This window comes from Meleagris gallopavo, chromosome 21 (assembly GCF_905368555.1).
Source record: "Meleagris gallopavo chromosome 21, MGAL_WU_HG_1.1, whole genome shotgun sequence".
NCBI classification, from domain to species: Eukaryota; Metazoa; Chordata; class Aves; order Galliformes; family Phasianidae; genus Meleagris; species Meleagris gallopavo.
The window spans coordinates 6,299,419-6,325,047 of record NC_139424.1 but is presented as its reverse complement, the minus strand read 5'-3'; the positions used below and the strand labels follow the sequence as shown (position 1 = coordinate 6,325,047).

The 25,629-nt window shown below is 56.5% G+C and overlaps 3 protein-coding genes across 6 annotated transcripts in view; 1 reads left to right on the top strand and 2 right to left on the bottom strand.

Annotated features, from left to right (window-relative positions):
• Positions 1 to 2,425, bottom strand: part of SPECC1 (sperm antigen with calponin homology and coiled-coil domains 1) — an 81,929-nt gene extending 79,504 nt beyond the window's left edge. The window contains exon 1 of the mRNA XM_085241047.1: positions 2,296 to 2,425. The gene's annotated coding sequence lies outside the window, so the exon portion shown is untranslated. The remainder of the gene's footprint in view (positions 1 to 2,295) is intronic.
• A 50-nt stretch (positions 2,426 to 2,475) lies between these two features.
• Positions 2,476 to 6,200, top strand: TIMM22 (translocase of inner mitochondrial membrane 22). Of its 2 annotated transcripts, none has more exons than XM_085241054.1 (4): positions 2,476 to 2,911; positions 3,225 to 3,421; positions 4,407 to 4,479; positions 5,591 to 6,200. In XM_085241054.1, exons 1-4 carry the CDS (start codon positions 2,491 to 2,493, stop codon positions 5,665 to 5,667), a joined length of 768 nt encoding a protein of 255 aa, XP_085097180.1. In that variant the 5' UTR covers positions 2,476 to 2,490; the 3' UTR covers positions 5,668 to 6,200. The 2 variants fall into 2 exon arrangements, with proteins under 2 accessions (XP_085097180.1, XP_085097181.1); XM_085241055.1 differs by lacking the exon at positions 5,591 to 6,200 and adding an exon at positions 4,940 to 5,312.
• Positions 6,201 to 7,376: 1,176 nt separating this feature from the next.
• ABR (ABR activator of RhoGEF and GTPase) overlaps positions 7,377 to 25,629 on the bottom strand; it is a 30,371-nt gene continuing 12,118 nt past the window's right edge. For 2 of the 3 annotated variants that reach the window (XM_085241052.1, XM_085241053.1), the window contains exons 3-23: positions 23,001 to 23,105; positions 22,479 to 22,664; positions 22,229 to 22,336; positions 21,751 to 21,811; positions 20,275 to 20,327; positions 19,971 to 20,111; positions 19,651 to 19,772; positions 19,381 to 19,546; positions 19,133 to 19,255; positions 18,969 to 19,044; positions 18,713 to 18,817; positions 18,258 to 18,332; positions 18,022 to 18,119; positions 17,782 to 17,913; positions 11,836 to 11,895; positions 11,622 to 11,731; positions 11,374 to 11,513; positions 10,693 to 10,827; positions 10,481 to 10,586; positions 9,367 to 9,514; positions 7,377 to 9,236 (exon numbers count right to left, since the gene is read on the bottom strand). In XM_085241052.1, the coding sequence (XP_085097178.1) occupies positions 9,147 to 9,236; positions 9,367 to 9,514; positions 10,481 to 10,586; positions 10,693 to 10,827; positions 11,374 to 11,513; positions 11,622 to 11,731; positions 11,836 to 11,895; positions 17,782 to 17,913; positions 18,022 to 18,119; positions 18,258 to 18,332; positions 18,713 to 18,817; positions 18,969 to 19,044; positions 19,133 to 19,255; positions 19,381 to 19,546; positions 19,651 to 19,772; positions 19,971 to 20,111; positions 20,275 to 20,327; positions 21,751 to 21,811; positions 22,229 to 22,336; positions 22,479 to 22,664; positions 23,001 to 23,105 (2,340 nt within the window). In that variant the 3' untranslated portion in view covers positions 7,377 to 9,146. Of the gene's footprint in view, positions 9,237 to 9,366; positions 9,515 to 10,480; positions 10,587 to 10,692; positions 10,828 to 11,373; positions 11,514 to 11,621; positions 11,732 to 11,835; positions 11,896 to 17,781; positions 17,914 to 18,021; positions 18,120 to 18,257; positions 18,333 to 18,712; positions 18,818 to 18,968; positions 19,045 to 19,132; positions 19,256 to 19,380; positions 19,547 to 19,650; positions 19,773 to 19,970; positions 20,112 to 20,274; positions 20,328 to 21,750; positions 21,812 to 22,228; positions 22,337 to 22,478; positions 22,665 to 23,000; positions 23,106 to 24,714; positions 25,238 to 25,629 lie in introns of those variants that run through there. The other variant, XM_010722098.4, reaches the window with a different exon arrangement.

The following is a 25,629-nucleotide window of genomic DNA, read 5'->3' as shown; positions in this document are numbered from 1 at the left end:
CCTTGGGCTGCTGCAGTTCTGGGAAAGGAAAAGGGGCAGGCAGGTAGGTGTAAGAGTGAAAAAGAATGGATTCAGCTCACTATTTTCAGCTTCCATCTTCAGCCATTTCCTGCTTCAGAAAGGACTCAGGAACTGACAACGTATTACAAAATAAAGTTCAGCTACAAAAACCTTTGGATTTTGTTTTCAAACAGCACTGCCAAAAATGACAGCTGAAGCCTATTCAAAATCTTGGAGGGACACACAAAACCAGGATTTCAAGCAAAACCATTACTTCCAATGTTTGAACAATCTGCCTTTCAGAACCCTGTCTGGAGAACATTGCAATGTGGGATAACAACTGAGTCACTGCACAGGCCAAGTGAAATACAGTCATGTAATATTCCTGTATGCTGCCCTCTGCTGAAGTGCTGAGCACAGTGGATCCATCACAGGCCTGAGCAAAGCCACCATCAGCTGCACCTGATCCTGTCATCACACATGGAGAAGACATGCGAACTGAAGAGGTTTCACCTGGGACAAGGAAGAAGCAACTTAAAATTTCACATGAACAACTCATTGGAGATGTCTCAGACTCTCAGATTCCCTCTCCTAGCCTTAATGTTCCATCTGACTTCCCTCATGTGACCATTTGGATAATCTCATCAGGACTTTTCAAGCACATATATTTGTTCAAAGGTGGAACAGAGAACAGCACGAAGCAGAAAAGGATAAACACCTAAAGGGGAAATGGAAATGTTTAATTCAATATACATATTCATAAATAAATATAATTGTTTCATATAACCAAGGGTGAAAATACTTGTGAAATATTGTTATACTCACAAGCAAACAAACTCACGATTTTGGGTTTGGAAACACAGAAAAGAAATTAAAAGCAGTATTCCAGCTTCACATGTAAACTCGCAGCATCAAATACCAGCATATATCTTTCTTCCCTTTACGCCTTTGGAAAATAGGCTTTGCAGTCTGACTTCAAGATCAGCCCAACTAGGTTAGTGTGGATCAAAGAGAAGATTGAGATCTACAGTTCAGGGCTCCCTAGGGAGCTCAACCATCAACCTCCTCTCTTATATAAAGATCCCATAGTAGTAGATATTAACAGCACACTTTGCAACAGTTTCTGACCTTAAAATACAAAAAGCTTTAAAGAGTATAAGAATAGCAAGGGAAGAGCTTTGGGCAGGTCTGATGGTCCAGCCAGCAGAGGGCAGTGGAATTTAAGAGGAAAAGAGGAAAGTTGATGAAAATAACTTCAACGCTTCATTTGAAGAAGAACTCAGTTAATTCAGGTTGTTATTTGAACCTGCATATCCAGCACAAACAAGACACAGGGCAAGGAATTTAAGAAAACGAAAAGAAAAAAGAAATAAGAAAAAAATTATTTTGGATCCTTCGGATTTCTAAGCAGTCACCTTTCAGAGCACCGCATGGCATCAGGAAGATCTCATATTTAACTCACTGCTTAAGAACAAGGAGCAAATCTTTTACATCGTTTTCAGTTCTTGAAGCACACAGATCTGAAGCATCCTGCTGAAACCACCACAGCTATTTCTCGGGAGTTAAAAATGTATAGGTAACAAAGTTAAACCAAGCCAACATTGAAGTCAACAAGGCTATTTCTTCCAAGCGAACCCATCTGCAGTGTGCTGGGCTGAGCAGAGCAGTGCTTCTGCTCCACAGAACAGCAAAGTGAGATGGAACACACACATGTGAGTGAAGGCTTTTAACATTGCAGCTCCTCATTCGCTGAGCAGGGCACAGAAGAAGAGTTTCCCACCCCATTACCGAACAGAGCAAGCACAGAAGGACTGAGGTTTCTATATGACTTGCCGTGAGCTCAGTTTGCATTCTGTGACAGAAAGGCAGACTTTCATTTGCTCTCTAAGCACCTTTGAAGTAAAGCTGCCTCTCCGCGCCTCCCTGCACCAGAGGCTGCTCAGATGGGCTGCAGGAGATCCCTGGCACCTCGCACCTTCACACACCTCAGGAGAGCCCTGAGGGCCACGAGATGAAGCCTCGCCACCCCAGGGACATCCTCAGGGCTCGGCCCGGTGTTGTGCAGGAACACCACCGCAGGACCCGCAGCTCCCGGCCCCATGGCGAGGCTGACCTGCTGCCCCCAGAAGTCACTCAGACGGAGCGGCGGGCGAGAACGGCGCCTCAGAGCTTCCCGCCGCCCCGCGCACCTGAGGCAGAGCGGCCCCGCACTGCGGCTCCTCAGCCTTCCTACAGCCCGCGGCTGCCCACGGCCCGCTCCCAGCCCTTCTCCATCCCACTGAAAGCCGCTCTCACCTGCTGCTGCTGCTGCTGCTGCTGCCGCCTTCTCTACCGCCGCCGCCTCCTCCGCTGCCGCCTTCGAGGATGCTCGGGCAGCCGGAGCACTCACCTCAGCTGCACCGGCCCCAACGGCCGCCAGGGGGCTGCGGCACGCCGGGTAACGGAGCTCCCCGCCCTCAGCGCGGCCAATCGCGTGTCTCGGCGCGGAGCATGCATGGAGCTGTAGTTCCCCGCTCGGGCGCGGCCGCGGGGCACGCTGGGAGATGGAGTCGCGGCACCGCGCCGCACCGCGGGCGTCTCCTTCAGCGAAACTACGACACCCATCGGCACCCGCGCGCCGCTCCCTCCGCGCTACGGAAGCCGCGCTGCCGGCGGCTGGAGCGGGTCGCGGCGCCGAGGACAGCGATGGCGGCCGCACCGCCGCCTTCCACGCCGGGCGGTTCGCAGCCGCCGCCGCCTCTGCAGTACAGCGCTCTGCTGCAGCACCTGGTGGGCGAGCAGCGGCGGCCCCGAGTGTGGGACCCTAACACCTTCGGGGGCATTCCCAGCCCGCCCAAGAGCAAGGAGCAGAAGATGGTGGAGAGGGCCATGGAGAGCTGCGCCTTCAAAGCGGCGTTGGCCTGCGTGGGGGGTGCGGCGGGGCTGGGAGGGCCGGGGGTCCCGCGGTACCGGGAGGGGTTGGGGCTGAGGGAGAGGCTGCGGCCTCCTCAGCACTCAGGGCCCGTTCTGGCCCGTGGGCCTCGGGAGGGGTCTCCTTTCTTCCCTCCCCAGTTGAAGGAAGAGTGCTCCGTGCTGTGTGCCTGCAGTAAAGGAGGGTCAGCATCAGTGCCCACCACACGGAGGGACAGCGCTCGTGCTGCCCGTAGGACCGGGGCAGCTCTGATCCTGTGAGGAGACCGCTGCTCCAATCCAGAGGTTCATTTCATACCCATCGTCTTTCCCAGGGTTCGTTCTCGGAGGAGCGTTTGGGATCTTCACTGCTGGCATCGACACCAATGTGGGCTTCGACCCCAAGGACCCCTATCGCACCCCGACTGCCAAGGAGGTGCTGAAGGACATGGGGCAGCGCGGCATTTCCTATGCCAAGAACTTCGCCATCGTGGGCGCCATGTTCTCCTGCACCGAGTGCGTGGTGGAATCAGTGAGTAATGACTCTCAAACATTACATAAGGTTTTATTATACACTTGATCACTTTTCATGAGTCCAAGCCCCCTTGCACTGTGGTGAGGGATTGGCTCGTTTCCTTTTGCTTGCTCATTTAAGCTTTTCAGTTCTAAAGGTTTTCAGAGCTGTTCTCTGATGGAATAAGCAGAGCTGCGTGCAATAGTGAAGACCTTTCCCGTTCAAGTCCTGGATTTTGGCGTTACTTTTTGAAACCTAAGCTCCAAATAACTTCTTGTTGTGTTAAAAGATCAAACTGGGAGTTGCAACATGGCCATCTGAGCCTCCAAAAATTGTATGTGCAGAAAGGGATCCTTTGATGAGAGTTCTGAAGTAATAGACTTGTTTTTATCTTGCCCCTACAGCAAGAAGTGACCTCGTGCGGTTCGGCATTACAGCTATTGTCCATTTTCTTAAATAGGAAGATGAGTCTGTTATGAATGTCAGTACTGTCCTTTAATTGAAAAACACAATTAGTTTTTATATAAAAGAAAAGTATATCTGTTTGCACAGTGAAGCAGAACAAACAGATGTTGCACTGGTGAAAAACTAGTGTGCTCATGCAATTTCCATAGCTAATGTTTGCCCGCAGGCTGCTGATGCTCTCCCCATGCTGAGCAGCAGGCTGCATGGCCAGACTGTGCTCACAGTGCCTTTAAAATCTGTGAGCTAATTCCAGTGCACAATGCTGCCTTCTGGGGGCTGTATGGATTCACCTGAGAGTCTGTTGTAGCACTGCATTGCACCACGCGGATGTGTCTTACCTCTGCTGCTGACCTGCTCCTTCCCCTCCGCCTGGCCGTGCAAAACCTTTTACAGTGCAGGGGAGCCATCTGCTGAAATCAGAGGGAAAAACATCCTCATGTGAAACGTCTGGAATGTCGCTTCATCTCCCTTGGTATTAGCACAGATGTCGAGTTGTTACTCCATATTTACTTGTTGTCTCTGTTTTTTAATTCCACAGTATCGTGGAAAGTCAGACTGGAGGAACAGTGTTATTAGTGGCTGCATCACGGGAGGAGCAATCGGCTTCAGAGGTTGGTGATGCCTGCTAGCAACTACTGTGATAAGACAGCAATTTGGTATGGTAACAGGCAGCATTTTTAAGGCAACACACACTGCAAATCTCTTTGTATGGGGTTATGTTGATGTCAGCATGAGAATGTGCTTGAAGTTGGCAGAATTGCCATCTCTGTCATTTTCCTGTCATCTTGAAAAATATGTGTGGGTAGAGAAGGCTGGTTGTACAGGACAGGGAGATCGGAGAAAAATGAACAGAAGTGACTTGAAAGCAAATCAGGAAATGGTGCTAGCTGTCCACATGCTTCTGGGGTGTCATGGAGAGGGAGCCAAAAATATGTTCTGAGCAACTTGCTGAAGTTACAGCTCTTGTGTTAATAGACTCTACTTATATATATTGTTTCACTGACAAGAACTCTGTTAACTTGCACAGCTTATACAATGCTTCCCTCCTTTCTCCCATCTCAAATCAAACAGGCAATTCTATTTAGCTGTGCAAGAGCAGGAGGACTGAGATTTTCGTCCAGCAGGACCTAGTGGGGACTTCTTGGGAAGCTTTGACTGTTAACATCTGAAGAAGAGCCCCAGGCAGGAAGAGAACTGTGCTGCTGCTCAGCAGAAATATCAAACTTCACTTACTTATCTTTAAGAAAACAAAATCAAAAAGACAAAAGCAGTTTACAGAGCATAGAAGAAATGAAAGTGCTCTCAAAAGAGCTTCTAATTGAGCTTGTTAAGTTGTGTCTGTCCTGCACCTAATCCTCTTAGAGCATTCAAAGTAGCAGCTGCTTTTGCTGTCCATCCTTGCCCAACAATAAAGTCACTTGCTTTGAATCAGAGCACCCTTAAATCGGCAGTGGCCACTGCTATTTTATGTCCTAGCCTGTGCAGGGAGACTTAGCAACACGGCACACAGTCACTGTGTTACGCTAATCCAGATGTGGGAGCTGAAGTCCCATCTGTGCCAGGTTACCCCCTTCCCTTGGGCAGTGGCAGCATTCCCTGGTGGAGGACCTCCAGATTCCTGCAGGTGTCAGCTTTCCAAGCCAATGCAGTGTAGGCTAATTGCTGCAAGGAATCTTTTTTTCCCTGTTTTGTCTCATTCTTTCCCACCCTTTTGCATTGCAGCTGGCATGAAGGCAGGGGTGATCGGCTGTGGTGGATTTGCTGCTTTTTCCGCAGCAATTGATTACTATCTGCGGTAACAGCAGGATCCCTTGGGAGCAAGTTTTCCTTGCGTTCCAGTGCTGCTGCTCAGAGCCTGCATCACGGCAGAAGAACCATCAGGCTTACCTTTCCACTGCCTTGGAGCCCTGATCAGTGCAAGCTGGATGATGCTGGCTGCTTTTCCTGAATGACTAACAATAATCTGGCTGCGAGCCTTGGCATGCTGCTTCAGGCAGGCCTGCAGGAATGTGCAAGGATGGAGCCAGGCACAGGGAGCAGTATCACCAGTACGGATCAGCTGACTGTCAGTTTCCAGGAAACAAGCCTGGACTCTGAGCTTTCTCGATCCTTTGGGTCTGATTTTGATTAAGTCTGTTGCTAGCATCAAAAGAGGCAGGAGGACAATCTTCATAAAGAAAGCAGTGGTTTATGTTACCGTGTGTTTGAATATGCTGCAAGTGTTTAGCAGCTCCTGGTTTGCAGCTTGCTGCTCTGTTGGGGAGAGGTAAGATCCTGTGGAGAAATAGTTTGTTCCAGGCTTTTCTTAAAATACCAACTGAAGACAAACCACCATCTGTACAACTTGTCTTATTTCAAGTACAGAACGAATGCCAGATTTCTTTACCATTTCTTAAAGGGGAAAAGCAAAAAGGAATCCTGTGCCTTAGGACCATGTGGTTCCTGGCAGATGAACAAAACAGTTTAAGGATAAAAAAGAGGTTGTTGCAGATGTATAATTCTCTGTAGCCATTTGGCTTGCCTGATTTAACCTCGCCCTGGGAGTACAAGCAGTTTTGCTACTGCTTTATACTGCCACAGGCTCACACCCTCAGTTCCAGCAGTTTGATGGCTGGGCTTTAAAGCAGAGTTGTGAGAATAAAGACAGATAACAAGGCGTTCACTTAGCACGCTGTCTGCTTCCCATCCTTTTCCTACACCACCTCTCAGCTCCCCAGTGTTAAACTGGGAGAAAGTGAAACATCACTTCTGCAGAATGCTGGTACTGAAGTCAGAGCACCTGCTCATGAGCTTGGCTGGCTGCTCCCTTTTGGATTTGCATTCTTATTAGCTGTCTTGTTTTTCTAACCAAACTCTGTTTTCAGACCTCAGGGGATAATTTTTATATTCAAAATAGTTTAGATGCTGTTTTAACCTTCTTTGAGCCACCGTGCAAGGGCAAACACCCACCCTTGCAATGGAACAGCAGGATTTAAAATGCACTGTGAACATCTAATGGGGGTTCTCCCACCTGCTTCCCCTCTGCATTCAGGGTTTGACATCCCAGGACAGCACAGCATTTGCTTACCTGGAAGAGCAACACCAGCTGGGTGTTTAGTGAGAAAGTGGTCACTTTGGTGACGTGCTGTCTCCCATGCCTACACGGAAAGAAGTGGGGAGACAGCTCCATGTGATCTATCAGCTGAGGTTTCCTGATCGCCTGATCTCCCTCGCTGTGCCTGTTCAGTATCCTCAGGCAGAAGCTGTGCAAGTCAGCTGAATTTGAAGCTTGAGTAATTCTGGGCTGATTAAACAAGCTGGCTCCAGACAGTCCAGGTTTTTTCTCCAGAATGTACTGAAATGCAAGGATGTAGCCCAAACCATAAGATGTCTCCTAAAAGACTGCCTGGCACAGTGCCCGTGCTTATACCACTGGCTTGAAACACAACTAGCAAGATTTCCATGACTGAAAGAGCAGCAGTTATGGAGCCACGGTGATCAACTCGTGCAAGCAGCAACACCATAGGGCTCCTTTTGTGCAAATGTTGGGGCTTTGCATTTTTATTAACAGTTGTTGTTTTTTTTCTCTTCACATGGTTTACAGCCATTTAAAGTTTATAATCTACAGAAATTGAAACAGAACACAAACAAAAATATATCCTTAACAACTTCTGAAAGTCAAATATTAATTAACAGTTCTATTCTACCTGTAGCTGCAAAAGTTCACCCCCCCCACCTTCCCCTCCTGTGGGGACAAACAAAGCCCACCACAGGGACAGCTGCCGCCTGCTGTACCGGGGCTGTGCGGAGTGGTCCCCGGCCACCATCACACAGGGGGATTTGGCTGTACAGAGCCTCCATCTGGAATGACACTATGGTGGACAGACTTGGACACATGTAACAAATCAGACACGTACAGGGATCCATTGTGCAGTCAGATCTAATGCTCAGCCTCCTTCCTGGGTCCAGGGCCAAGACAGACGCCTGGTTATTTTCTGCTATGCTGTTTCCCTTCTGTTTAGCTGGTAGTCAAGAGGAGCAGGGGCTGGAGTGTGAGCCCTTTAGAGGGAGACCAAAAGACCTCCCCTCCTGTAGTTGCTTTGCTGGTGGGGGGCCGGCAGGTGCTGTCTTCCCCAGGGAGGTGGGCTTGAGACACACCTGGAGCATCGGCCGGGCTCTACCTGGAACAGTCTGATAGTCAGGTGGGTAAAGGCAAGGCTGGTAGTGGGGACATGCTTGGTCACCTCTCATCCATCTCCTTTGGCACAGGAGTGCGTGGGGCCACCGCAATCGAGGAGGGGGCTTTCCCCATGATAACACAGAGTGGGCTCACAGAACTGAGGCTTTGTGTCCCAGCAGGCACCAGCACCCACCTGTAAGGGCAGGGACACGGCCATTAATACAGCCTTGTGAGAAGCACTGCTGCCTCCGGGAGTGAGAGCCAAGGAGCCCACAAGGGCTTTCCTCCTCCTTTCCCTGGGCCACGGAGGGAAACAAAACCTCCCCTTCCTCACTGGGGCTTCGGCCAGCATTGTTGTGGGATGCAGATGGAGCTGCAGTGCATTGCAGCCAGGGGTTGGTAACCCAGTGGCAGTGCTTGGCTGGAAGGGGCACGTGCAAAGCTAAGGCAGGGATACAGAAATGGCAGGGAAACACTCTTGCTTGGCAAGAACAAGGCCTAGACCCTAGACCCTGTGAAGGGGAAATTGTGACACCTGCAGAACACCAAGGGAGGTAACCACCATGCTGCACCCCTGCAGGTGGAGCACGGGGAGCAAGGAGACTGGCCTGAAGCACTGAGCAGGGATGTGGTAGGGAGGCAGCAATGCCCTGCTTTGTGCTCTCATGGTGCAGAACCAGATCCAGGTGTGGGGTCCAACGGCGCAGGCAGCGAGGCAGAGCAGAGCCAGAGCCAAGCAGCAGCTGGGCACTGATAGGTGCTGCAGGCTTTGAGCAGGGTGAGATGAGGGCTGCTGGGCAGGAGTCAGCGGGTGGGAAGGAGTCCAGGAGAAAGTAAGCCAAAGGAGGAGCCTGTGTCCACAGCCCTTGTCAGTCACTACCTCATCCGTTGAACAAATATACATAAAAACAATTCTTGAACACAAGAAGGGACATAAGACACGACTACTTTACAGAGCGGCACGGCGCTGGGGCGGCACCAGGCCATCAGTACACAATTGTACAGGAGCTGCAGGCAGCACATCTCGGGTCAAGGCTGATGTCCTCAGGGGCCGCGATCCGGTCCATGGCCCTGGCAGGGAGCTGGGAGTGTTTGCAGCCGGTGCCTCCTCCCTGCGGGCTACACGTCCGTGGAGAAGTAAAGTGTGTTGCGTTTCAGCTCCGTGAAGGAGATGGGAGGATGCTGCAGGTAGTAGAGAAGGACCTGGACCTACGGTGGGCAAACAGGGAGTGTTAGGCCAAAAAGGAGAGTGCTGCCAGCATGCCCTGAGCAGCAATCCCCAGTGAGAACAGACAGGGGAAGCCCTTCAGGGCCCCCGCACTGCCAACTCGGCTCTTACCTGGGCCATCACATCGTGGGACCAGATGTCCGATGCCAGGGTGAGGTGTCCTTTGCTCTCCCCCTCTGAAGGTCTCAGCAGTGTTGGCCCAAAGACTGTGGCCAGGTTGTGGAGGGACATTTTGTTGATGGGCTCCTTTTCCGCTACCCTGTAGGATGGGGAGAGAGCACAAATGTGAGCCCCCAAAGCTTCACCCCCAGAGCACAGGCATGGGGCAACGTGAGGGAACAAACACCAAGCCTTCCTCCCACCCTGCAGCCCCAGCATTGACTGTTCAGACCCAGGGGCAGGGCAGAGAGCTCAGCCCCCTTCATGGCCTCTGCAGGAGCCGCCAGGCCTGGCTGGGAGCCCCAAGTGTGATGTGGCAGCGGCGTAGCCTGGCCTGCTTCTGATCTACAGAGCCTCCGCCCTGCCCCAGCCCCTGCAGGGCATGGGGGATGCACACTGGCCCCTGGCCCCATCTACGCCACACTGGGGGACTGCACTGCCATGTCAGCAGGTGGCCACACTCCTCGGCTGAGCCCCAGCCAGGAGAGCAGATGTAGGAACTGCCTGTGCCCAATTCTCGGGATGGAAATGGATTTTCCTTCCCCACCCCCAGCAGCAATCACTTTTTCTGTTTGCTTTTAGCCAAACCAGAGAAAAACAGTTCCCGATGTGAGTAACACGAGCTGCCAGTCCCATTCCCTAGCTCACAGCACACTGTGTCTGGGCTCTGCTGACAGCTGTGTGTCCACCATTGCTGCCCTTCCCCGGTCTCAGATGGGCTCTCCCTGCTCCAGATGGAGCCGGCACAGGAGCTCCAGCCTCTGCCATGCTAGATGCAACTACAGCAGCATAAGGTGCTGCATGCAGCTTCAGGATGGTTCTGCAAAGCTGAACACCCCTGCAGACACGTTACGGGGATTAGCACAATGTGCTTTGCTCCTGGACTGATGAGAAGGGATGCAGTGCTGTTTTCTAAGAGGGCACTGCATGGTTCCAAATTGATTCCCCGCCCTCTGCTGAGGCCACAGATCTCATCCCAGCAGCTGCAGGCAGGCTGAGGCAGCCAAGAGCTGCCTCATGCCAAAGGCTGAGCTGCCCTCCCTGCCCTGCACCACCAAGCTGTTACCTTTTCAAGTGCTCCAGCAGGAAGAGGAAAGTGATGAGGTTGGGGTCAGGCAGTGAGCGGAGAAGGTGCATCATGCAGTTCTCCTTGGCAGCAGGATCTGAGAGGGCTGGGGGCAAGGAGAGAGAGCTCAGGACAGGGCGTCCAGCCTTGCATGAGCGGGATGGTGGGGAAAAGCAGCATGGCCAGACCACTTCTTATCCCCGAGGCCTTACCGATGCCCTCCATAAAGGCAGGGTATAGTCTGTCAGTGAGGAGGGGCTCGGGCAGCTCCCGGAAATACAGCTTGAGCGTGCCAGCGATGGCGTTGATGTCCATGTCACTCAGCATCACCAGGATGTCCTTGTTATCTGGCCAGAGAGCAGAGCCACATGTGATGCTTCCTGTTTGCCAACACCTGCATCTCCCCAGTGCCCAATAAGGGGGCAGCACAGCTGGGTCCCCAGCCCCACGGCACTCCAAGAGACACCATGGGTCCCTGTGGATGTGACCATCCCACGGAGGGGACGTGCACCAGTGTGAGCATTAACCCAACTTCCGACCCTCCTGCTGCTGTTGGGAGTGGATTGTTTGGCCATGCCAGGGCTGGGCACAGCTGAGTGGTCCCTGCCTGCTGGGCAATGGAACGCGGAACAATTTGCAAATCCCTCTGCAACCTTGCCCTGACTCAGTGTCTCCCTGGGAGCCGGCCAGGCATGGAGGCAGAGCACAGCCATAACATAAACACCACCAAAAATAGGTCAGGGATTGCAAGGCTCCCTTCTGGGGGCTCAGATCCCATGCACCCACCCACACAATTTGCACCTTGTGCAATGCAACTGGCAGACCCCAAGCCTGCAGGACTGGGGGCTGGAAGGGTGCATGATGCCTGCAGATGGACAGAAGCAATCACTCACTCGCATCAAAGACAGCCTTCAGTGCCTGGATGTCCGTGGCAACGCCGGAGATCCTGTAGATGCCGACCTCCTCAATGCCTCTCTTCTCCACCTCCTCGATGCACTGGCGCACAATGTAAGGCACCTTGGAGCGCTCGCGCCTGGCTCAGAAAGGAGAGGTGTAAGCAGTAATTGCTGGACCCCACCAGCCCCACGTTCCCAGATCCCACAGGGAGTGGGACAGCAGCCACCCGCAGCCCTGTACACACTTTGTCACAACGCTGATTTTGACCCCGAAGACTCCAGTCTGCTTTTTGGATGGGGTCCTCTTCAGGCTCATGTCTCTGCTCGTGAACTTCATGGAGAACTCCACCTTGATCTGCGGGAGATGCCCCGGTTGTCATCTCTGTGTCACACAGCCCCACAGCCTGGATCCCAGCTGGCAGCTCCCACCCCAAGGAAGGGGGCTTGGGCCCCACTTACCCCATTCATCTCAATCACGTCCATGTGCCAGTTCTTGGTCTGCACAGCCTGCGGGTCCAGCTGTGAGGAGAGACAGCACGTGAGGGTCCTTGATTGCCCACCTGCCGCCACCCCCCCCTAAACCGCAGGTGGTGTTGGACACCAAAGGGGACAATCCGGGGTCCCCTTGGGTTGGGGGCTGAACCCATGTGGGATCAGTCCCCCCTGAGCCCCCAGCTGAATACACACCCCAGAGACAAGAAATTTCCAAGAATCGGGACTATTTCTGGAGGCAGATTGATGGAACAGAACTAGGGCAGCATTTTCCATGCAGAAAAAAACAACATCTCCCAATAGCCAGGGCTATTTATAACCCCTGGGAATGACAGGCTCTGCTATTTCAGGCTTTCGGGCTAGCAGGGGACGCGGTGATGCTTCCCCTGGGCCGCAGCAAGGTTCTGGTGTTCCCAAGGCCCTGACACGGGTGGCAGCGAGGTGGCAGCGAGGTGGAACAGAGGTGTCCCCAATCCCCAGTGATGCGGGACTGGGGCAGAGGTGACAGTGCTGATTCTGGACCCAAAAGAATGGAGATCAGGGATCTCATCCCTGGAGACATGATAGCAGGGGTGAGGAAGGCTGCCACCGGCTCGCCTTCCCACAGGGATGGGGACTGAGATCAGGGGTTCTGCTCCCACCCGAGGGCATGGGGCTCTGCCAGAGCAGCCAGCTCTCACTCCAATGGCCTTTTGGGGCTTTTTGGTCCCCAGCTGGTAGCATTGATCTGTCCCCATCGATCCCTGTAATAATGCACAGGGCAGGCAGTAGGGCAGTGCCCGGCACTAATGTCCCCTCGGGGAAGGGGACGGGACGTGGACCTGGCGGGGGTCCCAGAGCCATGTGTGTGCAGCTGCCAGGCGAGGCTCATGCCACACACATGAGGTCACTCCTCAAGGACGTTGGAGTTTCCTCTGGCAGCTGATGGCTTGGGAGATGCTCGAGGCAAGCATCAAGATGTCCAGAGCTCTGGCCACTGAGCTATCATTCCCCTGCCACATTTTCTGGCTGCTCATGAAGCCAGTGCACATTGTGCTGAGGGGTGCTGGAGTCCCTCACGTCCCCTCTTGCACACCAAGACACCAAGTTGCCCTGGCTCCCTGCTCAAACCCAATACTGTGGCTGCTGGGAACAGTGAGGAGGAGGAGAAGGAGAAGAAAGGCTGCAGCTACCCTGGGCTCCCATGGGGCTCTACAGTAGGTTTGGACACAAAGATTATGAGACTTCAGCTGGACCGTGGCCAGCCCCAGCCCTGCAGCTCCACATCCCCTCCACCACAGTGCCACAGCATGCCTGCCACAGCCCCCTGCACAGTAGCACCACAGTTCTGGCCAGGGACCCTTGGACAGATGCAAGGGGCTTTCACCCCTTTCCCACATCTCCTGTATGGCAACGGCACAGGGGCTGGCTTGTTACTGCAGCCCCAACAGCGACAAGTGAAGCCATTCATTGCCCAGCCAGGTCAGGAGCCATGGGCCTCCGCACTCTGCAGCACGAGATTAATTGAAAACAACACGCACATCTGCCCCAGCCCCATCCCATGGGTCCCCTTGGCTCTGATGGCCCTGGCAGTGCACATCTGGAAGGGCTTTAGCAGGCTCTGAACAGAGCCATAATAAAAGCCAGGTTGGATGCTGCTAGCGCTGCAGACCTTACCCTGAGCATGCCGCGTTCCTGAGGCCGCCTGCCACACTACAGCCCCCCGCTTCCATCACTGCCCCACAACAGAAATGGCTCAGCTGGAGTCACCAAGCTGCCCTGCAGCTGGGGTGAGTCCCTGTGGGCTCAGGGCTGGTCCCAGTGCTCCCCAAAGCCTACCCATATCCCCATAAGGCAGTGTCTTGCCAGCCTTGTCCCCACACATGGGATGAATGTGAGCATCTGCCCATGCAATGGCTGGCAAACACCCAGCTCTCAGCAACTGTCACCATCACCAACTCCTTCTCCTGCACCAAAGGGAGCTGCCTCACTCCAGCACGACCCAGTAATGTCCCCAAGCTGGCAGAGAGGATGGTGCAGGTGATACGCTGCAGTCCCAGATGCCAGGTGCTGTGCACAAGCTTTGTGCTGAGCTGGACGCATGCATCACCCTGAAGCCAGGCAAACGGGTCACAGGTGTCTCTGTGGGACAACTCCCTCCTGCCCACAAGGACAGTGCTGTGACTGACACACCCATGCTGAGGCCAGCACAGAGGCTGTGGTCACTGCTGGTGGCAGGGAGACCCATGCAGTGGCCCCAGGAGCTGAGATGCTGCCGGGCACATCCCTTCTTGTGCCTCATCCATGAGGTCACTCGATGCCTCAGCCTGGGGTGAAGCCATTCTGAGCACTGCAGTGACTCACCAGCGTGGCGTCACCCCGTATCACCCTGGGAGTGAGATCCCAGCAGAGTTAGTGCAGTTGGGGCAATTCCACATCATTTTGGTACCTGAGGGCACCCAGCCTGGCCTCCAGGAGCAGTCCAGTGACCAGAGGATGTTCTAGATTCCCCAACCAACTCCTTGCCCACAGAGCTGGCAATGCCAGAGCTATGCCATTGGAACACAGCAGCCCCTATGCTAGCCCAAAGCAAAGCATAGCCCAAAGCAGCAATTCACAGCCCCATCCAGCAGGATGCAGGACGTGCTCTCCGCACACCAGGACCCTGCACACGGACTTGCTGTAGCCGAACTCCTTAGCAGGACAGCTCATGGTGACACAGCCTCTGCTTGCCTGTCTGCCCCGCATCCTGGAGCAGCAGTGGGAAGCACAACCCGCTTGGCTTTTGACCCAGCAACAGCCCCCGGCAGCCTCCTGCACAGCCCTTGCCGCCCCTTAATCCCCGGGAGTGGCGGCTGCACAAAATCGAGGTTAATGCTGCTGCGTCACAGCCAGCCCTGCTGCCACTGAGCCCCTTGTGCTGTTGACAAACTGAACCCACACGTGCCAGGGCAGCTCCTGTCCACCACCGCTCCGAGCCAGCACAGGAAGAAAGCGCCTGGTGTCACACAGGACAGCCTGAGATGGTGCTGTCCCCCCTGTACCTCATCATATCCCAAAGACAGACAGCACTGATGGGGCTGCAATGCAGCTGCAACGCAGCATCAGAGCGAGGGTTAGGGTCAGGGGGGCTGCAAGCCAAGCAGCACCTACCACCCATGGGGGAGTACAACACACCGAGGTGCTGTGTTTCCTCCCGGCCACTCGTGGGGTGTTACACCCCAAGCACATCCCAACCAGCGCAGCACAAAGCAGCTCAGCATCCCCCAGGGAAGAAGGGAAAGAGGAAAACAAACACTAAGAAGGCAGCTACTTCTAAAAGCTCCCAACGCATCCAAACAGAGCATGCAGAACCATCTCCCCAAAGCAAGCAGGTAGTGAGGCACGCCCACAGCCACAACCCCCCTCAGCCAAAAGCCACAGCATGGGAAAGCCATCCAGGTGCCCCTCACCTCCTCCCGGTCCCCCCGCACCTTCTGTCGCAGCAGCTTGCTGCGCACCCGGCCCCAGAGGCGGGCGCCGGTGGTGGGGGGCCGTTTGCCATCAGGCTCCTCTGCACCCGGCTCCAGGTGCTCCCCCCCAGGAGCGGGGCCACTGTCCGGCTGCACCAACACGTCGGTCATCACCACCGCTTCGGCTCCGCGGACGCGAGAGGAGAGGTTGGAGGACCCGAGGGTGGCTCAGGTGGGGGTTAGAATAGCACTGGCATTCCGGCTGCTGGGGCACGGAGCTCAGCAGTGGCCGGGGACAGCCCGGCTCGGGCAGCAGCAGGCTGGGCTCATCTTCAGGGTGTGAGCCAGGCTGGCGAGAAGCGGCTCGGCAGCCCCAAAGCCTCCCTCCCACTGCGAGGAAGTGACTCAAAGCAGCCCCCCCGGCGTCCCCCACGCGTTAACTCCCGCCCTGCCGCCCGCCGTGCTGCTCAGGAGGGTTGCGCAGCCTTGCCTGACACGGCTGGGGACACAGCGCCGGAGCATTCCCAGCCCTCTGAGCAGCCAGGCTGGGCCTGGCAAGAGGCACGGGGTTGGTGCTTTGGGGATTGCCCTGCCAAGCTCTGGGGAACAGGGATCCCTCCACACTTCCCCATCCTTTCCTGGACCTCATCACCTCCACTGCTGGGGAAGTGAGGAGGGGACAAAGTGGGGCAGAGTACAGAGGTGGGGTGTGCTGCCCTGGAGCATCACCACGGCTCCTCGTGGCACACAGGGACAGAGCAAAGTGATAGTGTGGGGACTTGCACAGTCCCCTGTCCCCATGGGGCTCAGCACCAGGAAAGATCCAGCCCCCAGGCCTGCATGGAGCACCCTGTGAGTCCCTGCAGACCCAGTAGAGCCCCAACACCACAGATCTCCTGTGGAGCCTCTGCCAGCTCTGCACCAAGGGGGCTAGCCAGGGGGTGATTCCCTGCAAGAACTGCAGGCACTGTGCCCATGACAACACAGCCTCCGCTTCCAAAAGCTGCATCTCCTCCCCTTGCCCCAAAATGCAGCCATACAGCCAAGAAGGGGCTGCTCCCTCCCGCCCCATGACCCCTGGCTGCCCTCCAGGGCTCTGAGCTCTCCTGATGCCCCACTGCTCAGCCCCTTGCCAACCTCAGACCAGTGCTTTCTGCTCCTCACTGCTAACTAGAACAAACACCATCTCAGAGACCAAATAAGAGCTATCCTGGGCAGCATCTCTGCCTTAGCAGCTCAGAGCACAGAGTAAGGATGCAACAACGCAGGTACCCGCAAACAGCAGCGCCTGTCCTGCCCATACCTGCTCCATTCCATTCCAAGTCTGTAACCGTGCTGGTCCTGTTGCAGCCAGCCCTGCCCAGAGCAATGGGGCTGGGTGATGGTTGGACACCCCTGTCCCAGTGTCAGAGACACCAGTGCATCCAGTCAGGTCTTCCTTGGGGCAAGCAGCCCTGAGGTCTCTTATCTCTTCCTTTCTTCCTCCAGGACTTTTGCATAGCAGAGACAAGCTGTGCTGTCCCCATCTTGATCCCCGCATCTCTCAGCGTGACTCATGTTTGTTGACATGGGCTATTTCAGAGAGTGCAGCTGGGCTGAGCCCTCCGAGGCGCTGAGCCCCTTCCCCGGCCTCTCGCACGCTGCTTGACCCCACATCACCCCTGCCCTGTGCCAAGGAGGGCAACAGATAGGAAATTTTGGATATGAATGAGCCCAGCCGAGCCCCAATCTCCCATCTTGCACCCAGTTTGGTGCTGACCCCACTTGGTGCCTCCATCTCAGCAACATTTTCATGCTCCTTCCTCCCTCCCCAGGGACCTGCCCTCAGCTACTTTCCCATGGAGCAGACAGCCATGACGGGCACTTAGAAGCACGCTCAGGTTGGAAGAACATGTCCCCAGAATGACGCTCTCCCCAGCATAGCAGGGAAGGCAGCCAGACCAGGGGTCCTGCCACGAAACAGGGTGGGCATTCCCTGTTGTCCTGCTGCCGCTCACCTGGGAGCATCTCAGGGCATCCAAGGCCTCCATCCTCCCTGCCTGGTAACCTCCAATCAGAGGCAGCTCAGCTGTTGCCTTGGAAACACCCGTTGCCATAACAGCAGCTGATGGAGGCGCAGGCGAGGCAGATGGTGGCAGAGGGGGACAGCCGTGGCCGGCAGAGTGGGACGGCTGTGCTGGCGTGGGAGATGTAGGGCAGCACACCCAGAGCCCTCCTTGGGGCAAGCAGGCACCCAGCTCACAGCCCCATCTTGGACAGAGCAGCCCCATTCCTGCAGCCCTCTGCCACCAGGGCAAGAATTGGATGCAACCCTCAGGATGATCATGGGCTTTGCCACCTCGCCAGGATCCCTTTGTGCTCTGTGCCTCTGCTAAGGCTACTGCATGCAGGGATCCACCCAAAGGCCAGATACACACCATCTCCCGGCCCAGCAGACCAGCCCCAAGAGGGTGAGAAGATGCCCGAATGCCCCAGCACATACCTGGATCTGCCCCTTGCCCATGATCTTGTCCACGATTTCATTGTTGTCCTTGTTGAGTTTGGTCTTGTCATAGCATTTCTCATAGCAGAGGATGCGCAGGGATTGGGAGCCTTCCAGCTCAATCTCAAACTCCTGGGGAGAGGAGAGAGGATGGCTCAGAACCAGCACCCAAATCAGCTTCAAAGCTTGCACTGGAAGGTGAGCATGGTCTCTTCCCCACATCCCACAGCCTACTCTCACCTCATTCCACTGCGGCTCTGTTGTGTCCCGAAAAACCCTGGTCTTGGCTTTGCTGACAAAATAGCCGAAGGAATCCACCTCCAGTGTGCAGTACAGGTCTGGGGGAGGAGACACTGCTGAGCATCCAGAAATGTGTACTCACTGCCAAACCCTGGGACACTGGGACAGAGCGGGGCCACATGCAGGACCGAGCTCCCTCCCCAGCCCCTGCACAAAGGACAGGTGCCTGCACTTACTGGCTGACTGCTTGAAGCCCTTGGCAGAGTGGACAATGACGTGCAGGAACCCATAGAGCCCAGGGGACTCATCATCTGCAAGACAGGGGGATGCGTTAGGGCTCTGGTTTTTACCATCCAGCACAGCCCCCGAGTGACACTCCCAGTCTTCTGCAGGGCTGTCTCAGAGGTCTGGGGAAGGCCAAGCATCGACTCCCTCCCTCCCCCACAACAGCCCCACTGGGCATCCCGATGCTGGGGTGACGCTCCCACCCCAAAGCCAGCCCCATGTCACAGCTGGGAGTGCTGTGTCCGGGAGCCCAGCTGTGCTCCCGCAGTGCCACCTGCTGGGGACATGTCCCCATGCACAGCCAGGGCCACCGCAGCAGGGACCCCTCACCAGGCCAGGGACACAGAATGCCCTCCCCACTGACACCACCGTGCAAAGAGGGGCCACCAGCCCGGTCATCACTCACCATCCTTATTGCTGGTGACTGGGATGTTGTGGACAGTGCGTAGCTTGAAGCAGGACCCTGTCAGCACCTGCAGCTCCACTGAGCTCAGCACAAAGGCCTGGAGGTCTGCAAGAGGACAGCAGAGGAGCTTCAGAGGGACATGGCCAGCACTGGCCCCAGGGACCGGATGGCAGTGGCTGCAATCACATGGGACCAACCCATCCCAGCATTCTGGGGAAAAGACAATCCATGGGGGCCTCAACAGGACAAGAATTACCTTTTTTCTGCAGTTTCTGAATGGCTTCCCTCCACTCGGACCTCTCGTAGTCAGAGGACAGCAGGAACAAGTAGCTCTGGAAGAGAGAAGGCAATGCTGCAGAGCTGAGACTTGTCCCTCCTTGGCCAGCACAACCCTGTGCTCTCACCTGCAGCCCTGCTTACCTTTCCGTTGCGGTTGTGGATGCGGAAGGGAATGGCGGGCGAGTTGAGGAGCAGCCAGAATTCATTCTCAAACATCTTCTTCTTGAGGCGCTCAATGGCACGGCTCTGCCCTTTGTTGGCTTTCTGCAGGCAGGGAGAGGACACAGAGGTTGAGTCGGTCAAGGACAGGCAGGCAAGATTTCATCGGTGTCCCATCCAAGCATGGGGATATCCTGACACTTCATAGGCATCCCATGCTCTCCTCTCACCTCCTTCTGCACCTCACTCTTGATGGCTGAGATCTTCATTTTCATGTCCTCCAGCTCGTGGTCGGGGATGACGTGCACCTGAGGGCAGTGCTCTGACTCCTCCGGCGAGGGGAACACCAGGTCGGCCAGGGGCACGTACCACTTACAGTCGTACTGCTGGTGCTTCCTGCAGCCGAGGTGTGAGCACTGAGAGATCCACCCAGCCCTACTGGATCCCACTGGAGGCTGAGGCATCCAGCTCATCCCCCCTAAACCCAGTGCCCTTCTTACCCCACGGCTGTCTTCTTCAGCTTGGCGCAGAGCAGCACATCAGTGAAGAGGAAGACGTGCCGCAGCTTCCGCGAGCCCTCTGACAGCTCCACCAAGAAGCCGTCCTTGATGAGCTGCCGGGTCTGCAGGGAGCAGGGTGGGTGTCAGAGAGGGAAAAGAGCATAGGGTGGCACACACACACACCCTGTCCCTCCTCATGTTTCATCTCACAGGTCCATGTCCCCTGGGTACCATTCTGTCTCCCTGAATGTCAGTAGGGTGCCAGCAAGCAGCAAGGACCAGGGCTCGACTGCCCCCCTGTTCCACCCTGCCAGTCTCACCTCCCCCTTGGGAGTAGTGACCGCTGTCCTCCGGGGATCGATGTCCTCATTGATGCTGGAGAGGAAGTTCTGTGAGATGCGGAGGGCGTCCTGCAGCAGTGGGTAGTCGGGGTGGTCAGACGGGGTGTGCTTGAGGAGGTCCTGGATGGGGTGAGGATGGAGTAAGCTTGGGGTGCCCCCCACACTGCTCCCCATGCTGTGGGACCCCAACAGCAGCAGGACATGGTTGGTCCAGCCAGGGGACACAGCCATCACAGGTCACCTCACCATCCCCACCTCGTCCCAGTACTGGCATCACACTCACGTGCAGAACAAGGGTGCTCCGGGTGACACGGTCAATGGGTTTGTACAGCAGTGCTGTGGGAGACACAAGGTGTCAGTTGGCACTGCCTGTGGGAGCTCAGCTCCTCACAGACAGAATCTTTCTCAGTTTCTCTTTTTGCTCCATGCTGGATCCTGTGTAGCTCCTGCTCCAGCCCCGCTCACCCACCCAATGAGATGCTCTGCAGCTCCCTTCAGCCCCAGCAGCAGGACCTTCCATATCATCCCCTTGTGGTGCTGGGTCCCATCACCCTGCAGCTGGTTGCTTGCACATCCCTCTGGGCTATTTATACCCAGACTGAGGCATCTGGATTTTCCCGGCGATTCGGATCACTTCCTCAAATTGCAGAGCCCCAGTAGGGAAGCGCTGCAACCAGGAGAGGAAGTGGGAAACGTGCTGACCCTGCACCGCGCTATGAGTCATGGAGAAGCTCCCAAGGAGCCTGGAGGAGAGTGCTGTCCAACAGCCCCAGGTGAGAAGACAAGAACCCCTCTGTCTGAGAAAGGACACGGGACTGTCCCCCACTGCAGCCACTTCCCCACACCTCGGAAAGCTGGAGCTCCTGCAGCACTCAGTGAGAGCCAGGAGGGAGGGGACGCTCAAGGTACCGCCCCGCCTTGCACAGAGGGAGGACACAGCCTCCTGCTGCCATCACTACGGGGAACACACAAAGCACCTGGGAGCCCAACGTGTCCCCAGGAGGGGCTGATCCGGCACAGCACCAACCCCCTCTCCAGCACCATCCCTATCACCGCGGTCCCCAGGGGCTGGATGACAGCAGGCAGAAAAGCACGGAGCCAAGAAGGGCATCGCAGCCTCAAGATGCTCACAGCATCCAACGAGCAAAAGGAGGACCCCTCCCCATAGCAACCTCTCCGCAGAGCCCCATTGAGCAGCTCTCTCCCCATCTCCACCACCAACACGAGCCCCATGGGCCAGATGAGCGCATGGCCACTCTGCCGGAGCCAGGCGGTTCAACAGAGCCCGGAACAAAGAAGAGCCCAACTTCAGGTTGCAGAGCACAAAGCCACCACCGTCCCGTAAAGACGTCAGCATCTCAGCAGGTGAAACGCTCCCCCCGCACCACAGCCCCCGCCAGCCCTCACCGTAGGTGCAGTTACAGCAAAGCCGGATGATAACGAGGATTTCCATGGCAGCCCCTTCTCCGCGCAGCCATCCCTGCCTCCCCTCGGCAGCTCAGCCCAGCTGCTGCGCCACGGCATCGGCCCTCAGCACAGCTCCCAGCATAGGAGGAGGGGGTGGGCAGGGGGTGGGCAGGGGGTGGGGGGCTGCTGCACGCCCCCAGCATCCTCACGAGGGGCGTCCCCCCCTACTCAGTGCCAGCGCTGCGCATGGGAACGCAAAAGGGCTCCACTGCCGGGAGCTGCTTGGTAATGCACCCGCAGACAAAAGGCTGCAGCCCCCTCCCCACGCCCGCCCCTCGCACGCATGCCGTACCCTCCATGGTGACGGACGTGTGGCTCTCCTTCGAGTCCTTGGGGCCTTTCACCTTCAGTTCCTAGGAAGGGAAAGGGCAGCAAAGCGGGGCTGGGGCAGGGATTCCTCAAGGCTGGGAGGCTCTGCTCCAAGACTCTCCCCCAGCCCCACAGGGCCTTGCCATAAGCATGGGGTGCTACTAGCTAAAGGTGGATCCAGCCATTCCCCCAGGTCTCCCCAAAGCAGTATCACAGCACTGGTCCACTGAGGGGTCCCAAATTGGGGGGCAAAGCCTGCAGGATTCAGAACAACACCCAGTGAGCACCACCAGCCCACACGGCAAAAGGTGGTTCTGCTTTACAGATGGTACCCAAAAGTCCCCAGGGCAGGGGGAACATCTATAGAGTGCATGTGGTCAGCACAGCTGTGGGAACAAAGTCCCCTTCCCCACCCCATGACACATGCTCTAACCCCATAGCATGACCCCAGCCCCACTCACCTCAGAGATCTTCTGGAACTGGTTGTTGCTATGGCTGCACTTCTCGGCTGTTTCCAGAGCAATTTTGTAGTTATCCACAAAGGCCTTGTACACCCCAAGCTGGCTGGCCTGTGAGCAGGGGGGGAGTGGGGTCAGCCAGGTGCTCACAGTGCCCCCTGCACCCCCAGAGGCCAGGCAGGGCCATAAACCACCTCAGTCTGTCCCTCAAGCAGAAGGGGATGTGGGTGACCCAGCCGAGCAAGGAGCATACCAGCTTCTGGAAGAGGTGGCCCATGGTGATGTTACTGTCCCACTGCTGCACCTTGGGGCACAGGTTGTCATAGAACTCCTTGTGGATTTCGTAGATGTCTTGGATCTTGTAGAAAATGGTTTCAATCTGCTGCAGGGTGAGGACGGGCTGTGATGTAGTGGCTGTGGCCTTCAGCGGCTTCATGGGCTGCCGAAGGAGAAGGGAGAGCGTCTGAGAGCTGGGCCCCAAAGACTCTTCCAGCCCAACAATGGGGATAGCTCTGGGACAGCCGTGGCCCCCAGCACGAGGGACAGTAACTGCAAGGTCTGCTCCCTGCTCCTGCACCCTCAGACTTGCCCATCCCAGCAGCCTCATGTTATGCAATTGCATCTCCACTGCAAGAGCCAATGGTGGCCATGGGAGGAAGCAGGGCTACAGACACTTCTGTGCTGGGCAAGCTGGCAAGGACTGCCCGGGAAGGAAGGACCCCACCCTCCATCCCTTCTGGTGACCCCCTTGGGGAGGGGGCCCGGCTGTGCTCACCAACAGGAGTGCCTCCAGCTGGTTGATGTAGATCTCCTCGCTGGCCAGGAAGCCGGAGAGCACCAGCTTCCGCATCTCCAGCCCTTTGCCAGCATCTCGCTCACCCTGTGCAACACAGCAAGGAGCCCAGCTCAGCCAGCAGTCAGCATGGCACAGAGCCCCTCATCCCCCAGCCCCAGCATCTCCACGAGGACACATCCCTTCCAGCATAGAGACACCGCAGCAAGGGCCTGGTACGTGCCTGCAGGACAGCACGGCCAGGCTGGAGCCAGCTGGGAAGCTGGGGCAGCACCGACTTTGCTTGGCCTTGAGCCCAGCACTGCAGGCAATGTTCCAGGCGGCACAGTGAGGTAAAACCCTCCCAGGGCAGAGTCCACAGGCGCCCAAAGAAACCATGCCTTAAGGCTGGCTTTGTGAGCCAGCACCACCCTCTTCCCAGCTAGGGTTTTCTCTGGGAAAGTGCCACCCCTGTGGTCACCACTGGCCTCTGCGTCACTGCTTGGTGGCATCAGGGCAGGCCCAGTGCCAGGGGCACAGCACCCATCCATGCACACCAGAAGCTTCTGCTCTACTCAGAAGAGATGCACCTAGCCATGACATCAGGCCCAGGCACAACCCTGAATGCCTCTCTCGGGCTTTGGACTGCGTCAAACCCACGCTGTGCTCAAAATTCCCATCCACTAAAGCTCACTCTCAGGAGCTGGGCTTTGCCAACCAGAACAGCACCAGGCAGAGACACAGCCCTGCCTTAACCCAGCTGTTACAACCTAATTTGGAGAGTGAGGAACACAACTACCAGCTTGTTGTTCCAAGCAATTTGGGACGGCTAAGCAGGACCACGGTCCTCTCTCTCTGCCAGCCCTGGGCACCACACCAAAGGTGCAGCAACAGCAGCCTCACTCGGATGCCATGAGCAGCATGAGCAGCCCCTCCTGGATGGAAGCACAGCCAGGAAGCACACGATACTCCTGTCTCACCCCATGTGGGCACCGCTCGGTCCCATCCCATCAGCCAGCTCAGAGCCCAGTGCTCCCTGCCCAGCAGTACCATTAAGGCCAGGCTGCAGGGAGCTCTGTGGGGGGAGCACAGGGAGCCTGCTTGGTGCTGGCGGGCTCGTTGCCACCATTAGTCATGGGCTCTTCCTGCTTCCCCTGAGGCTGGGCCCTGCGTGAGAGCTGAGGAGATAAGGGGGGCACATTTGCACCCAAGGCCCGTGATACTCCTGGCGACAGTGTCAGTGGGACCCCCATGGCCCCAACGGGCAGAAAGTCCACCCTCACGCAGGGTCCAGTGGCCACCCTGGGAAGGAGACTCCCATGGAGAACAGAGATGGAGACCTCCTCCATCCCCCCATGAAGCAACCATGCTAGGTGGGCTAGAAGGCAAAGGGCTGTAGCTAGAGACACCAGGACACCTCCCGGGCCAAAGTACCAGGGCTGGGAGCAATTTAGGGAGTTTGCTCATGGCTGTGCAGTGAGTCAGTGGCACAGAGTGGTCCAGCCTCATCTCGAGCATCCCAGCTCCGCCAGCACAGCAGCCCACCCCAGCAGGCACACACAAGCACTGGCTGAGCTCTTGGCACTCAATTCCCTCCCCACCCCTGCCCTGGGAAACCTCGCACCCAAGCCCCTAGGCCCATGCCAGCAGCAGCAAGAAGCCCATTTCCATCCCCACCCCATCCAGCACTGAAGCAGGGTGCCCCATGGGTGCCCACCTTCTCACTGGCCGAGAATGGAGACCCGGGGCTGGTGGGGGTTCCTGGCTCAGAGTCATCTTCATCCTCCAGGACTTTATCCAGGTACCCTATGGCTTCCTCTTCCTCCTCCATGGCCTGCTGGGCACCAGGGGGGCTGCGGGGACCCCACAAGGCTTCGGACGTGAGGACTTACGCAGCCGAGCCAGCCGGGTCTGACTCAGCCCTGGATGCCGGCCACAGCCTCTGGATGAAAGGAGCCATTATGGGATCCCCGGTGCTCCCGCCTGCCCCAGCTCAGGCCGTCGGCCCCGCTGCGGGGCTCTCCCCAGGCAGCAGCACAGCCACCCGCGCGTGACGGCAGCGGGGACGGCGAGGTCACCCGAGCGGAGACGGAGGAGCTGCTTGGCTCTGCCTTGGCCAACGCTTTCCCCGGGTGCCCCGCCAGCAGCGTAGGGCCGCTGCCCGCCGTGCCGCTCTGTTCTGCTTGCAGCCAGCGCTGCCGCTCCGCCCTGTGCTCTCGCTACAGGAAATGCACGTCTGGTGTGGAGGTGGGGCTGCTCACACTATGGTCAAGACAGCTCGGCAAATGTTTTTTCGGAGTTAGGGCACTGGGGAAGCCAGAGAGCAAGGGGGAACTCCATGGGGAGAGGTCCCCAACCCTCCATCCGCACCCCCATGTCCTCCCTGGACTCGCCAGCCAGAGCAGCGAGCAACAGAGCACCCATTCTGCCTGCTGTCACCCATGGGTATCCCCATGAAGGGGGAGAGCTGGATAACGGGATTCTTTAGTGACCCTTGAGGGCAGCAGAAGAGATCATGTCCCATTAGGACATCTGACCCCCCACTCTGAATCCCACAGATGAAGGCTCCTGGACCCCTCCCTGCTCCAGAAGAAAGCTCAGCAGGGAAATGGTGCTGATGCACAGTACTGCC

Coding starts and splice junctions, on each gene's coding strand:
- TIMM22 (XM_085241054.1), top strand. CDS start 2,491: ATGCATGGAGCTGTAGTTCCCCGCTCGGGCGCGGCCGCGGGGCACGCT. Junction 2,912..3,224: donor GGCGTTGGCCTGCGTGGGGG/GTGCGGCGGGGC, acceptor CGTCTTTCCCAG/GGTTCGTTCTCGGAGGAGCG. Junction 4,480..5,590: donor AGGAGCAATCGGCTTCAGAG/GTTGGTGATGCC, acceptor TTTGCATTGCAG/CTGGCATGAAGGCAGGGGTG.